The 15,110-nt window shown below is 43.9% G+C and overlaps 4 protein-coding genes across 4 annotated transcripts in view; 1 reads left to right on the top strand and 3 right to left on the bottom strand.

Annotated features, from left to right (window-relative positions):
- hs2st1a (heparan sulfate 2-O-sulfotransferase 1a) overlaps positions 1–2,837 on the bottom strand; it is a 28,436-nt gene extending 25,599 nt beyond the window's left edge. Inside the window, exons 1-2 of the mRNA XM_069712548.1 lie at positions 2,640–2,837; positions 2,295–2,468 (exon numbers count right to left, since the gene is read on the bottom strand). Of these exons, the coding sequence (XP_069568649.1) occupies positions 2,295–2,418 (124 nt within the window). The 5' untranslated portion in view covers positions 2,419–2,468; positions 2,640–2,837. The remainder of the gene's footprint in view (positions 1–2,294; positions 2,469–2,639) is intronic.
- Positions 2,838–3,240: 403 nt separating this feature from the next.
- On the top strand, positions 3,241–9,128 carry selenof (selenoprotein F). Its single transcript, XM_069712563.1, has 5 exons — positions 3,241–3,331; positions 4,560–4,727; positions 7,429–7,492; positions 7,963–8,012; positions 8,202–9,128. The coding sequence occupies exons 1-5, from the start codon at positions 3,284–3,286 to the stop codon at positions 8,331–8,333; spliced, it is 462 nt and encodes a 153-aa protein (XP_069568664.1). The 5' UTR covers positions 3,241–3,283; the 3' UTR covers positions 8,334–9,128.
- A 601-nt stretch (positions 9,129–9,729) lies between these two features.
- Positions 9,730–11,884, bottom strand: cldn18 (claudin 18). Its single transcript, XM_069712579.1, is given in 5 exon segments — positions 9,730–9,845; positions 10,405–10,550; positions 11,670–11,693; positions 11,695–11,797; positions 11,800–11,884. Coding segments are annotated over 5 exon segments (474 nt in total).
- A 1,861-nt stretch (positions 11,885–13,745) lies between these two features.
- On the bottom strand, positions 13,746–14,866 carry LOC138629064 (transcription factor Sox-14). The gene has a single exon (XM_069712559.1). It carries the CDS (start codon positions 14,654–14,656, stop codon positions 13,931–13,933), a length of 726 nt encoding a protein of 241 aa, XP_069568660.1. The 5' UTR covers positions 14,657–14,866; the 3' UTR covers positions 13,746–13,930.
- Between the last annotated feature and the right edge of the window lie 244 nt (positions 14,867–15,110).

The following is a 15,110-nucleotide window of genomic DNA, read 5'->3' as shown; positions in this document are numbered from 1 at the left end:
AACAGTATTGTTACATTACATTTAGCTGACTCTTTTATCCAAAGCAACTTACCAGCAATTTTAGGGTTCAGTGTCTTGCTCAAGGACATTTGGGCATGTGGGCAGGAGGAGCTGGGGATTGAACCACCAACCTTCTGATTGGTGTGCAACTCACTCTACTGACTGAGCTATAGCCTCAGAGGCTGACAGAAACAAAGACCATTCACACCTAAAGGTAATTTCTAGAACAACCAATTAACCTGAGGTGCATGTTTTTGGATGTTGGGAGGAAGCCGGAGGACCCGGAGAGAACCCACGCGAGCACAGGAAGAACATTCAAACTCCGCACAGAAAGGCCCAGGACCAGATTTGAACCCGGAACCTTTTTGCTGTGAGGCGACAATACTAACCACTGCGCTGCCTTGTTGCTTGGAAATGCACTTAAACAACTCAGCTGATCATCAAATTGTTTGTAATTAATTTTCTGTTGATTGACTCATTGATTAATCAACTTATTTGGAAGGTTTTGGAGTGCTGCTCAGAAAACAATATCTGATTTGACGATGTCACCTGCAGCTCTGGGACATTAAACACGGCATGTTTTGCTTTCTGACATAGCGACTGAGTGCAAAAGACTCAACATATAAATCAGTAATGACACCGATCATTGATTGCAGCCCTGAAACTACCTTTAAAACCCCGAAACAGCCGTGGTTCACCGACAGGCGTTTCCACTTATTTCGGCTCATATCTGTGTGGGCTGTGTTTGATTGACATCTCCTTCAGCTCAGCTCAATTTGCACTCTTAACATTTTTCTGCACAGTGTGATGACCCCATAGATTTCCCAGCATAGCTCCACCCAACTTCACCCTAATCAGTTTGAATGACACTTGCGCGGAGCTCCCTTTTTCACACCTTCACAATCTCATATCCAGAAATCTCTTTTCCACGAGTAGACGGCATGCGCAACACTAGGACGCTCAAACAGCGTCACCTAAATGGAATTCATTCCTGCTGCCATCACGTGTCATTAATCACACCGCTGCTTTTCCTACTGTAACCAGTTAAAATGTCCGTCAGCTTCCTTCTCCTCAGCGCGCGGCTCCTAAACTCTCACCAGAGGACACAGGATGTGGTGTGAACCCCTGAGGTACGCTAGCTGCACCCTCAAGAGTGTCTGCACTGCTCTGCTGCTTCTGAAAAAAAAAAAAAATTTATAAATTCCCCACAGTGGAGGCACCGGAGAGATAATCCTGCAATGTCCCAGATCTTTATTGGGACTGAGCCCCTGATGGGCGCGAGCAATGGGATTTGAACGCAGCGTCGGCCGCGTTTCAATCAGAGGACAGAGTTTGGTAAAGGGGCAGGAGAGGATTTGGAGCAGAGAGTTGGTGTCCCAAAGAATTCAGAATATTACCAAAAAAAAAACCCCCCAAAAAAAGTACTTTGAGGGGTGGGGGTGTTCTTTAATGTCCTGAGAGCACTGCAATATATTCCTCCCTTAAAAGCCTGAATCGAGGACCGCCATCCTGCCCCAGCACAACGCAATATCTTGCAGTTTTAAATTAGCTGCTGATTTCTCACTGCAAGCTGGACAGGCAATTAATCCACAACTGTTTTGACGATCAATGCAGTATTGAAGTAATTTGTCAAGCAGAAATGCTAAACATTCTCCAGTTGCAGCTTGTAATGATTGGCGAAGCTTTGCTGCCTGTCTGTGTCTATTTAATCAATGCAAACTGCATATCTATACAAAACATCTGAGGATGTAACCTTGGACTTTAGGAGACGGTGATGTACAATTACCAATAATTTCTGCACAGACTGACCTATCAGCTTGTACAGAAAAATGCTTGTCAAATTAATCAATAATTAAGTTAGTGTGTGTACAAACACGCACCCCTCCCCCTCCACCCCCTCCGCCCCCACTCCCACGTCACAGGGAATAAGGCTGAAGACAAAAAAGCACCTCTTCAGTCTCACACTGCATTGCACAAATGAGGATGAGATGGATCTGCAGGCATTAAGATACTCGCAATAGTTTTTTTTTTTTTTTACATTTTAGCCTCACAGTCGTGTAAAGTTCACATAGACAGCTCAAAGTTCGCTTCCTGACTGTATGAACCATATGATGGAGCATGTGCAGCGGATGGTGCAGCTCTCGGCACAAATGCACAACAATGGGGATGCCCGTGTCTACAGCTATTGACCCGAGAGAAAGAGACCTCTCACACGCAGCCTTTGCGGTGGTCCTGGAGCGCCGTGAACGGGATGTGTATCCCGCTGCACCCCCCACACACACACACACACTTACCCAGCTTTCCCCGGGACTCCTCCAGCTTCTGGATCTGGTTCTCCAGGAAGAACATGGCCACTGCGAACGCCAGCAGCGCCAGAAGCTGCAACTTGGGCGGCATCATGTGTCTGAGCAGCCCCATCAAATCATCCAGAGAGGGATTTGGTCAGTCCATGCTCAGAGGAGGAGACACTGAAAGCAAAAGCAAACACACACACACACACACACAGCGACGACGGTGATTACAAAGCGGCTGTGTGTGTGTGTGTGTGTGTGTGTGTGTGTGTGTGTGTGTGTGTGTTTCCCCCCCCCTCCCTCCCTGTCTGTGTGGATATCTCCCACTGTTCAAAATCTCCTGGTTACCTCAAATACAACGCGCTCATACTCGGCTCGGTTATTTCATCGAGTCGGTTCTCCGACAGCGTGAAGCGTCGTGAAGCCTCCAACGTGCGGATCTGCGCCTCCGGGATGAAGGTAGCGGTGGTACCAAGCCGCTGTCGCTCGCGTCCCCCCATGCAGCGCTGTCCCGTCCCATCCAGTGTGGTGCTCACCGCCGCACCGCGGACACACTCCCACTACCGCTGAGGCCCATTGGACGTGTCAGCAGTCCACCACGCAGCAGAGGCTTTCCATTGGTCGACCCGCGCTGTATGCTCAGCCGGGATTGGACCGCTTTTCACAAACTGACCCGGACTCGGACAGCAGGTGTCGCACTTCTTTTTGTATAACCATGGAAACAGTACAGGCGAGGAAGAATGTATAAGGCGACTTTGGTATATGCCGACATGCAAGAAACGCGGAATATAAAATAAAATAAAAAATGCTCTCACTGCCTAGAATATTTGTAACAATATTTATGCGGTTTATAGAAGCGGTGTCCTGTCGGTCAATTTAAATTCACCGAAGAGAGAAATGATCGTTTTATAACAGTCAGGCGCTTACGGGGCCCCCTTTCCCTAAAAGAAGGGGGTCCTGGGAGTAGTTTCGCTCACAAAGCAAGCTGCAAAATGTCGGGAGAGGTGTATCTCCTGTGGCTTCTCTCTTTAATACAGACGGTGAGTTTATTAACGGTGAAAAAAAATGGTGACGGTGGCCGCCGTTAGACGTCCTTAGACGATGTGGTGACTTTTCTTTTGGTCAGGCTGTCGGCTGTTTGACGTTATGTGGAGTTTAGTGAGCCGCGTCCTGCTGCTGTGGCCGACAGCGTTCAACTGACGTGGCTCGTCCTCTGAACCACGAAGAGTCCCGCCGAGAAAACGAAACCGTGGCAGCGTTTTATTTCCCAGCGAACTGATATTTACTATTTGTAAATCCACTGTCGTGTTGAATCGTGTGTTTTGTACTATATACGGTCCGTAGTTGTTGTTGTTTTTTTTTGTGTGTGAGAAAAAGCCATCTACAAATCGAGAGACTTCCGCTGTCCCTAATTTACTGAACACGTTCAAATCTGTGTCTGTTTTTACTCCCAATTTAAACCCCGGTACATTTTTTTTGCTGAAGGTTATTGTTCCAGATGAAATCAGAAGAGGTTAAGATCGACAGGAAGACACTGCATGACACAGATTGTCCAAAAGTCCTTCCAAGTCGAGTAAACACGAGGTCCATTATTTGGTGATCAAATAAAAAGAGGACAGCTTCCTGGAAAAAAAACCAGATCATGTTTTAATCTTCCTGGTTGCGTCTTAGTTTGTTTGCCTGTCAAGAAAAAAAAAAAACACATCAAACGAAGAAGTAAACACAAGTACCCTGTTATTCTCAATCATATGGACATTTTAAAAGCAGCTCGACTGCTTACAAAAGCCTCCACAGTTACACTTTGCCCTTTTGCAACCAAAAGGATGAACTGGAGTTGGGTGATGTAGAGATCATTTATGATTTCACAATATGAGACTTATTTAGTAAAAAAAAAAAAAAAGATATTTTATTATGTCTATATCGACGAGCTCGGTTTGAAACATCCTGTTAACTGGCTGCATGTTCGCCCTCATTCCCATCTCACAATAAAATCCCTCCAAAGAAATACTTTGAAATCAGTGAGTGATGGTACATTAGTGAAATTTAAGTGCACTTTATAAAAAAAAAATTCACTATTCTCTTCGATCGAATTGTAACCTTAGAACTAATCCTTATAACAAGCTTCAAATTTCAACCTTATTTGTATTGGCAGCTTTTTTTTCTTTTTTTTTTTTTATATCCCCCACACCTCCGCATACGAGAAGGAAGCACTTTATGAACATTTTGCCTTTTGTTTCATCCCTTTCATCTCCCCCTTCCTGTCTCCAGCTGTCGGCGTATGGCGCCGGTCTGTCATCTGAGGCTTGTAGGGAGCTGGGCTTCTCCAGCAACCTGCTGTGCAGCTCCTGTGACCTGCTCGGGGAATTCAGCCTCACCCAGCTCCAGCCGAACTGCGGGCAGTGCTGCCAGCAGGAGGCCCTGATGGATGCACGCAAGGTAAAATGAGAAAAGCCGAGCTCATGGAAACAGAAAGTAACTGCCTGTCGAGATTAATTCACAGCGTGGATGTTACAAGGGCTTTGTAAAAGGAGATTCAGTGAGAATAGACGAGGAGTTACTGGAAACGGCTCAAATTATACGTGAAAGGGTACAAGGCTGTGCTGTTATTTTGTGCTGCGTGACTGAGACTTGACAAATCAGATGGCGCACAATAAATACTTTATTAATCGTGGGGTCTCGAGATGCATTGTATGCTGTCTGTAGTCATTTACTGAGCTTTATAGAAGACAGACTCCTCAGTGGGTAGTAGTAGCACTTAGAGGATCTCCCTGTCAGAATGTGTTACATTTATTAACGGGGTCACATCCCTCAACATTTGGACGGCTACTAAAAACAGCCTAGTTTTAGCCGTCCTGTCACTGGGTCCGTTGACACCGTTTGCAGCTGTGCCTCACATCCGAGCTGCCACACACAAACACTGTCACTAGCTGTCGCAATCTCTCTCTGGTGTCCAGAGTCAAGCCTCCTTAACCCCAGCTTGACCCTCCCCGTGGGGTCCAAATGTCAGGTTTTGCAGCAGTAACCTCCCTGTGAGGAGGTGTTACTGTACGCTCACCTCTCCGGTGATTACAGCAAATTCAAAAGGCCCTGCTGTGCTCTCCAGCAGATAAACACTGACTCAAGTGACGGTGGAAAACCAATGTCATTTTTCTTTGATTAAGCAAAGTCCCCTGTGTGTGTGTGTGTGTGTGTGTGTGGTATCCTAGCAACAGCACCTTGGAAAAGAGTAGTGCACACCTCATTACACCTCTTGATGGGAAGTCTCTTTCAGACAGACACTTGGAGCAAAGATTACTCCTCTTCCTCCGCACGCTTTTAGTAAAAAATGTCACTTGGAAGAGCAATCGTCTGTCGGTCTCCGGCTGCACTGCGAGGATAGCGGCAGAAACGACAATGTCACGAAGCACATTTTGTCCTCGAACAGCAACAATTATCTGCCTTAAGAATTCTTTTCAGGCTCTCAATTGACATCAGTGCCGTGTCATTAAACCCTGTAAGAAATGGCTTATTGCACAGGCTCGTCGATTAGTAAGATTCACCGAGCATGGAGGGCATTTCGGTTTCTAATTTTCAAATGTGCTCCTCTCTGCAGAGCGCCCGTGCACAGCAGCACCTCAGCTCCCCGGGGTGTGATGATACATTATGTCTCTGTAGAGCAGGCAAACCTCTCTGAGAGTCTGTCATGCCCGTTTGGTCTGCAGTTGATGATAATAACGTGTGAAGCCTCCATTTCAGGAATCCAAAACGCCTCAAAGTCTCACAATATTTTACGTTTTTCTTGTCTAATTCCATGGAAATACTAAATTCACCAGTGAACTAATCCTTCAACTCAATTACTGTGTGTATCCGTTATTCCTTGTATCAGTGAACCTTCACTGTTCCTCGATTACCACCTCCAACTCTACTGTAGTTGTCTGTATTTTGTTATAGTCGATGTTCTGTTGCCCTAAATACTTTTGCAGCACACAGTAGTTTCCTCCTGTTTGAGGGACAATGAAAAACGTTGGAGCCAAACTATTTTGAAAAATAGAAGTACATATTTGTGAGAGTATTTTTGGGAGGGAGAACTAGTGGATTTAGGCCTGAATATCTCGCACTGGTTCAGGAAGTCAAAAAGTCTTCTTTTTTTTTTTTTTGGTGGGACTTGCAGAATATTGTGACCTTTATCCTTTAATCCTTCTGACTCACACCAAAAATGTTGTCATAATTTAAGAGGCAAGCTGAATAATTATGGGATCATCTCAAAGAGCTTTGGTTGAATAGCCCAGAATAATCCCATTGTCATGAACATCTTTGTGGTCTCGAATATCACGGACTTAAAAGGGGCAAAACTTGTTGATTATATTCTACCTTACATTTTATTTTTTAGTGTTATCTGGTCTGATAATTCTTTATTGACAGTGTTGCAGCATTTCTGTTGAACATTTTAGGCTGTAATGAACTGCATCTGTCTGCAGGGTTGATCCGAGTATCTAAAAGTAAGATAAAGACATGGAGATACAGAGAAAATAAAGCTTTTAATACTTTTGGTTTCAGAGTCATTGGTAGACTGAGTGTTTAGCTAATGAACAACATTTTGTTAAAATGTTAAAATGCTACGTCCGGATGTAGTAATCTATGGTTTGTTCATTTTCTCCGCAGTGGTGCGACTTGTCTATGATCTTCTGATCGTGTGTGGCAAAATGAAAAGCACAGAAATGTAATTTCAGCAGTGCCGGATTGTTTACAGAAACTCGGGGGAAGACGGGGAGAGGAGAGGATCTTAGCTTTGCATGAGTAATTTAATTTGCCGCACGAACCAGCCGACCAGGCCTTTTCCCACCCTCCTCCCTGAAAACGGCGAGCAGAGCCCGGTCGTGAAATACTGCCGTGCCACTTCAATTTCCTCTAACTTATTGTGCATTGCTGCCGGAGGTTTCATTACAAGCGAGACCTGCACAAACCGCCATTCATCAGCCCTGCTCCATATTCGCGGGCTCACAGTTTAATGACCCCCGAGGAGTCGCACATACACATTTAGGAGTCGGTCTGCCTGAATCGAATTACTCCCCCAGGCCAGACATCCTCCCACCGGCGGAGCCACAGTCTATTCAGCTCCTGCGTGCCGGCCACCTCACATTGTTTTCCCTGCACACAGCTCTACGCCGGGGCCATCCTCGAGGTGTGTGGATGAAAACTGGGGAGGTTCCCTCAAGTCCAAGGTGAGTTCTCTCTTCAGACATGATTATACTCATCGAAAAAGAGATTTTCCCTGAACCCGACCTTCTTCGTCAATGAGGACGTGGGTGTAATGCAGCTTTTAGAAATCGTGTTTTTGCCGTAGTCGGTCTAAAACCACCCGCAGGATGCTTTTTCAAACGAGCTGTTGAAGCTTTATGTCTCCCAGTCCTGCTCGCTGTAACGCGGTTGATTCAGTGTCGAGTTGCGTTGACGGAGTTACTGCAGCTCGCCTCAGAAGGGGGGCAGACGTCTGGAGCCCCGTCTGTGCCATATGGCTGTTGTTTGTTTACTGCAGCTGCAGCCATCCTGTGTTTTCAACTGTCGCTGCTGCTGTTAACGCTGCATTCTCCGGAGGTTCAGCAGTTGGCAGCAAATTATAGACCTGAGTGCTGAAAAATGAAGGCTAATTCATTACCCAAGTTTCTTTTCTTTTCTTTTTTTTTTTCCTCAGCTTTTGTCAGGAGCGACAAGCCGAAGATGTTTAAGGGTCTTCAGATCAAGGTACCAGCATGAAGTGTCATAGCATGTCATCTTTGTACACATTGGGCTTCATATGGGGACAAAATGGGATTTTGAATATAAACCATATCATGTTGATCAAATGACTCATATTTTTCTGAATGTTCTTCATGGATACTGACCTGCATCCCTAACACACCTCCTCTTTTTCTCTCCCCTCCCACACGGCAGTACGTGAGAGGCTCAGATCCTGTACTAAAGCTGCTGGACGATAACGGGAACATCGCTGAAGAACTCAGCATCCTCAAGTGGAACACTGACAGCGTGGAGGAGTTCCTGAGTGAGAAGTTAGACCGAATATAGACACGAGTCCAAATTTAGTTTCTTATGTTGTTTTCTTTTGGGAAGACTTTAATGAAAGGGTCAGTTCCCCCAAATTACAAAGACAAACTATTTGACTGCTTCTTGTTTAATGCAGCTGTGCAGATAGTTTCTCTGTTAGATTTGTGCCTCCAACCTCAGGTGAGTTTTGTTTGTGGGGCTAACGGCACACTGAGAATTATACAAATATTCATGAGCAACATGTCCTTCCTAAAACTGTGAGCTGGCTACTGCAGATGAACTACCTTACACCTAGTTAGCGGTGTTATTTCTACTGGAGAGACCATCCAAATGAAAACTGAGTAACACGCACACTGTTCCTGGAACGATTTAAAGTTGTGTTTCAAAGAACACAAATTAATTTCAAAATTGTGATAAATTTTTACCCATGAATCATGGCTCACAAGGGGTCCATTAGGTTTAAAAACGATCCTGCGCATCATGTCTTCTTTTGATGTCTGTCTGTGGGAGTTTCAGTTCCCCCCCGTCTGTCTGATATTCTTGTATAATTATTTTTTTATAACGCTCAGCACGGTGACTGATGGGATTTGTAGTATGAATGAATTGATCCGAGTTCCTCTTCAAAAGCAGATGTCTTGGCTGAGACCCACATGAGTGATGACCTCACAGTAAACCAGTGCTGGGATGTGAGATCTGATGGAATATTTGTGGTTTTCTGCCTCTTTTGCTTTGAAGAGAAACTGGATTTGTTTTGGAAGCTTCAGTCAGATGTGATGTGACGGTTTAAATATGCAACAATAAACAAAGTCTCTGGTAGTTTTTTTTTCTTTCCGTCCTTTTATCCAATGAAATTTATAACAGGCACATTTGTTATTCTTGATGTCTTCTACAACAGGAGCCTGAAGACAAACCGATTTTCAAAGTACAGTTGTGACTTTGCTGACATCTAGTGGTCTTCAGTGACACGGCAGCTCACTTCTGTGCAGGTGGACAAAACAGGTTACGAAGCACATGCAGTGCCTTCAAACTCTATATAGCCCTCCATTTTAAAATGTGTCGCTGAAACTTGCCCCTTAATATCTCTACAATGTACAATAACACCACAGTGTTTATTTTGTTATGGTTTTAGAAGGGAAGAGGAAATTAAAGAGACACCGTGACTTGGATTTTTCACATTTATATTAGTTCACTACTCAGTAGTGGGCAGATCATTAATGTAAATACAGACTGCTACACTTAAACCACCAATCAGCTTTATTTGCCAGGTGTAGAAGGATTTTCACTCCAGTTGCAACTTGCTCTCTCTAAAAACACAGAAACGGACATAAAACACAAGTAGAGATAATATACAGCTGGAAAAAAAAAGGCTATTGTGCATATGTGGTCATTTCTCCCATTCCTTCACCCGTACCCTTCATCAGTCTTCCTGTGTAGTTAGAAGAGGTGGACGTGCTGAAACAAGTCACGATTGGTTGACAGAAGCTCCTGAAACGCCACACACACCTGAGAGAGAGAGAGAGACGGACAGGAACCCTCTCATTTATTCACTTCATAGAGAAACTGTTGAAAAATATTAAACCCTGGACAGGAAGATCAGTAAGAATCAGACTAGTTCCAGTAAAAGGATTTATGTTGGGTAAAACAAATTTAAAGAATCCATGATGAGCATCATGTGCATTTCAGCTCAGCCAGAGCTGGTAATTAATTAGGAAGAAATTGGTAACATGAGTTTCACTTCCACCAATTCACAAACTTAAATGTTTCCAAGTTAGATGTATTCATATTTTATTCATCTTTAAGTCAGTGTCTCTCAAACGCTTTTTGTCATGCCCTTAAAGCCAAAACACATTCATGCCCCCCTCCATCCCCCGATAAAACATTTCCCTTCACTTTCAATCAAACATTTAAACAGACAAGTTGATTTTTATTGAAATAAATAAATAATGAAAATAATAATATAATATAAAAATAAATAAAGAGACGCAGCTTGGTAAAATGGCCTCGTTAGGATAATTTAGTGTGTTTATGTCAAGACGGGTAATATTCATGCCGCTTAAAGCTCTGCTCAGCATTGATACCAGTGATGATGAACACGATGAAGCAGTGAGGCTCGTCTTGGCCTTCGTGGCGTCCTCCATGCTGTTCATCATGAGGCGGGTCAGGGAGAGCGCAGATAGGAGCGCCCCGAGCACACTCAGCACCTCTTCCACCATCAGCAGGGCTCGACCAGCCCGGAAAAAAACCAACATATTAACAGAGTTTTATTCTATCGGCGTCTAGAGTGTGTTATACTCGGTATTACAAGTGCCACAAATCATGTCTGACAGTAGGACATCTATATATTTTGCGTTTAGTCCACATTATGAGACAAATTATCTTCCAAATAACATGTGTTTTAACATTTATTATGTGACCTGTGTTTTCATACAGGTGTGCTGCAGGCAGCTACATTTTGCCTGTTGTTTGTTGTATTTCTGATTAAAAAAAATATTGACTTGATCCCGGCCTGGCTGTCAATTAGAGTAACCGGCATGCACTACTGCTAATGCAAAAAGTGGTGTGCGCTTGACAATGGAGAGACTTGCAGGGGGTGAGTTTTAAATGAAGTTATAATGTAATCCGATTAAATACTAGTCGTAATAATTTACACTAATTAGTTCTACCAAAGAGAAGATTTTTGTCAAATCTGATGTATTGCTAAAGTAAAAGACAGACACGTCTTGATCGAGCAATATATTTCTCAAGCTGCCTATGTGCACAAAATCGGAGGATTTTAACTTTTTTTTCAAATTATTTTATCTTCATAATTTCCCTTTTACCCTGCTTTGAAATGACATGACAAATGGCATCTGTTTCAGACCTTCATTTACACTTATAAGATGCTTTTAAATCCTTCATGAATCAATATTTAATTTTGGAAATATTATTGCTAATAAAATAGATCTAGCAGGTTTCAAGAGGTAAAAATCAACAGCACTAGTTGATCAACTCTCTGTAGTTTTTGCTTTACAGGACATTTTATAGATATGCTGCACAAAATGAGAAGGGTTGATCTTTCTATGTTCTTATGGAACTTATCTCCGCACCTGAAACACTCTTCTCCCTTGTTATTGGAGAAAAAGCTTTCAGGCTGTATTAAAATAGGGAGATACCGTCATCCAAATTCAGTATGTATGGCATGTTTAAGACGGTTTAAAAGTTTACTACCTGCTGCATTATTGTTCCTGAGTTAAGACATCTTACTTCACCTCTTTGAAGAGAAGAAATACCTCCTGCAGATGTGTCCTTAAGTTCAGTTAATTTGGATGCAGACAGTGACTGGATAGAATCTGGAGAGAGACTTGTGAAACTCTGCTCCTACCTGAGAAGCCCAGGATGCCGACAATCTGTGAATGCAGATGATGCTGTGTTGCAGGCCTGCCACAGGTCCATGAAGGTGTAAACAGATGTCCACATATCCTCTGCCTGTTTCCCCAATACTCTTGTCTGTTCATGGCAGTGGCTGCGATGACGGCTGCTGCACCGATCAGGGCCAGAATGAATCCAACATTCTGCAAGATTGAAGGCGACATCATCGTTTCTACTTCAGAGGTTAGAAAAGAACACCTGGGACGCAGAGTGTGTGTGCACACGTGTGTGCAGAGAGCTTCGTGTCCACTTTGAATTGATAAATATTACTTAAAGTAAAGCTGCACGTATGAATAAGTTAAGATAAAGGTTCCAAAGGTGAGAAGCTGTGTGGTGTGCTGGCAGAGAAGGGAAATGGTTAAAGTGACACCTAGTGGTGATGGTGGTGTTTGGGTGGAGGTGGCAGGGTTTCACCAAAGGGGTGATGCAGCAGCATGGGCGGGAAGACATTATTTTAGAGGTGTGAACACAGTGGTGATCGGCACACCTGACACCTAAATTACTGTTTAAATGTTAATACAGGAAATAGAATCACTGACTTCAAAGAGTTTTCAGTAAACTGAGTGTAAATTATACGATTATCATTTGTAATGTTCACAAGACCCTCACCAATTAAAAAAGATGATACATCGCTGCAGAAATAGGGCGCACAGACACACACAGGTGAGGCAGAAGTGTGTGTGTCACATAGGTCAAACTTAAAGCCCTGCCTGAAGAGCAGTAAGACAAAAATGCATCTGAAGACGCTCAATTATGACACAAGTTTGAGCAGAATCTTTGTCGCATCAGGCAAACAGGGAGGTCAAAGGTCAGGATCAGCGACACTGCACCTGAAACTGCTGAGGATTTGATATTCTGTTCAAAAGCACCTCAGCAAGATAATCACCATCAACATGGAAACTTAAAACTTCACACTTCATCCCAAGAACTTTCTCTTCTCCTGAGCCGCAGTGAGTCAAGCACATACCCTTTACCTGGGGCGTCCCGGTGATTAAAATGTAACTGGAGCATCCCTAGTTCGAGCACAGTCAAGGACATTTCTGCTGTGGACTACTTAATAAATGCGTGTAGACAACAGTTATCATTACGGTTTCAAGTTTAAAAACTACACTTTTAATATATACGAGACATGCAGTATGAGTTTTACATCGAGGCGAAAGCTCGTGGTTTCAGTCAGAGTAAGAAACAAACACGGGATTCAACCTTTTACCTCATCGCTTCATCAAGATGAGAGGAGTTCCTATTATTCTCGAGTCATCACCTTTGATCACGCATACACAAATTCACATACCAAAACTCCTACAGTTGTCACCAAGCATAGTATCTGATTGTCTTTTTTGTACACTGGTGTTTTGCACCTTATTAGGGGATTAAATGTCAGTTTGTTTAAATGACAGCGCTCATTGTCAGATACATGCAATACGACTTTGGCATCAAACTTCTCTGAGCCTAAAGTTATTTTTACAGGTAATGCCTGAAATAATGTGGCACGAGTGACATAAAAAAAAGTGATGTGGATCACCCTAAATACCAACCTCACGTTCAATTTTTTTTTATTTTTTTTTATCAGACATCACCTGTCTGCATCTGGTTCTGTAAAGTGTTCAGACCTATGTAAACCTGATGAAACAGCATCCTCCAAAGGCAAAAATGTATTATCTCCTTTCCAAAATGAAAATAAAAAACAGGCCAACATACTGAGACAGATATTCTGAGGGACAAACAAGTGTTACTGTCCAAATGTATATCAATAGATGTTTCAAAAATCCTAAAGCACACTTTTTTGTTGGGGAGATCTGAATGAAAACAGATTAAAAAGCTTCATCTGTCTGACAGTAACACAAATAGAACCTTGTTCAATATCAGCAATTGTAATATTATGTTACGCATGGACGATGCACACTTTATTTCAAACTGTTCGAACTTATTTTTCTTGCAAAAGAGTAACAAAATAACCTCTTCACATGAAGCCCCCGATTTTTCCCCCTCTGTATTTACATTGAATAAATAGTCAGGGACTGTCGGTGTGTTTTGTATTTTAATGTTTTCAAGAAATAATATTAAAAGTTAACAGTTTTGATGTAATATTTGTTGATGGATGAAAACAGGTGTTATAGTCCAGTTCGTTTTCTTTTTCCATTTTACGCGGGAAGCTTCTGTGCGCAAACCTTTCCCGTCATGACCGTGCGTTTTCAAGCGAATCCAGTCTGTTACGCACTGGAGCTGGGTGAAGTATACGAATTCATGCCGCTCTTGGTCATCCCTCCAGGAAAGAGAATATATGCCACCTGAGGCTGTAAACTGGCCGCGGACCAGGCGCTACAGTTACACGGCACCACGTACCCGGGGCTGGAAGGTGAAGGGTGGGTGTGGGTGTGCTGTCCGGGGCAAGCCAGACCCCCAAACCCTCCAGTCTGGTATCCAAAGGTGTGCGCGCCGTAGGGCAGGGCGCCTGCGGCCAGAGTGTGCGGTATCTCCGCCATGCGCTGGACAGCTCCGCTGCTGAACTGCGCCACCGGCTCCAAGAGCGAGAACGACGCGGAGGAGGAGGAGGGAGCGAGGAGAGCTCTGGCTTTATCCCCTGGGACGAGAAACGAGTCAATGGAAAATCCCTTCAAGTGCTCCGCTGAGTCACCGAGTAGAGACGGCAGCGGGAAAACAAAGCGGTCCCTCTTCAGGAGACTCTTGGGTTTGCGTCGGGGTCTGTACTTGTAGTCCGGGTGCTCCTTCATGTGCTGAGCCCGCAGTCTCTTGGCCTCGTCGATGTACGGACGCTTCTCCGAGTCGGAGAGCATCTTCCACTCAGCGCCGAGTCGCTTGCTGATTTCCGAGTTGTGCATCTTCGGGTTTTCCCGGGCCATTTTTCTCCTCTGGCCTCTGGACCATACCATGAAGGCGTTCATGGGTCTCTTGATGTGATCTAAAGGTTTTGCCATTTCAGGAGCTGACACATTAATTAAAGCAAACACCGATAAAGTAAGTTACCCCTCCAAAAAGCTCATGCTCGTCTCGTGCGTAAAAGGCAAAGTGGCGAAGAAATCTCAAGGATAGCTTTAGTTAAGAAATATTTTTTTCGGTGTCTTTCACTAGAAACCGTCAAGTCCACATTGACTGAAGCATTTGCACAAAGTGGAACTGAAAACTACATAAAGCCAAAGCAGGCGCATGAATGGAAGTCACACGAGACCAAGTCGGAAGCTTGTTAAGGTTGATGCTGGGCATGTCATCCTCTCATCACCACACCACTGTCACGGCGGGCCAAGCCAATGGGAACGAGAGGGAGCACTGTAATCCCTTCACAAAAAAGTGACCGTAGGCCTAGAACATTTCTGAGGGACACCCCTCTTCTCCCTCTCCAACAGTTTTTAGTCCCTCCAAATCTCTACTGAG

The sequence above is a fragment of the Brachyistius frenatus genome, unplaced genomic scaffold (assembly GCF_029030835.1).
Source record: "Brachyistius frenatus isolate BFR_SWC_R1_liver_20210118 unplaced genomic scaffold, ASM2903083v1 Contig_110, whole genome shotgun sequence".
NCBI classification, from domain to species: Eukaryota; Metazoa; Chordata; class Actinopteri; family Embiotocidae; genus Brachyistius; species Brachyistius frenatus.
The sequence above is the reverse complement of the archived record's forward strand: the minus strand, read 5'-3'. Positions and strand labels throughout refer to the sequence as shown.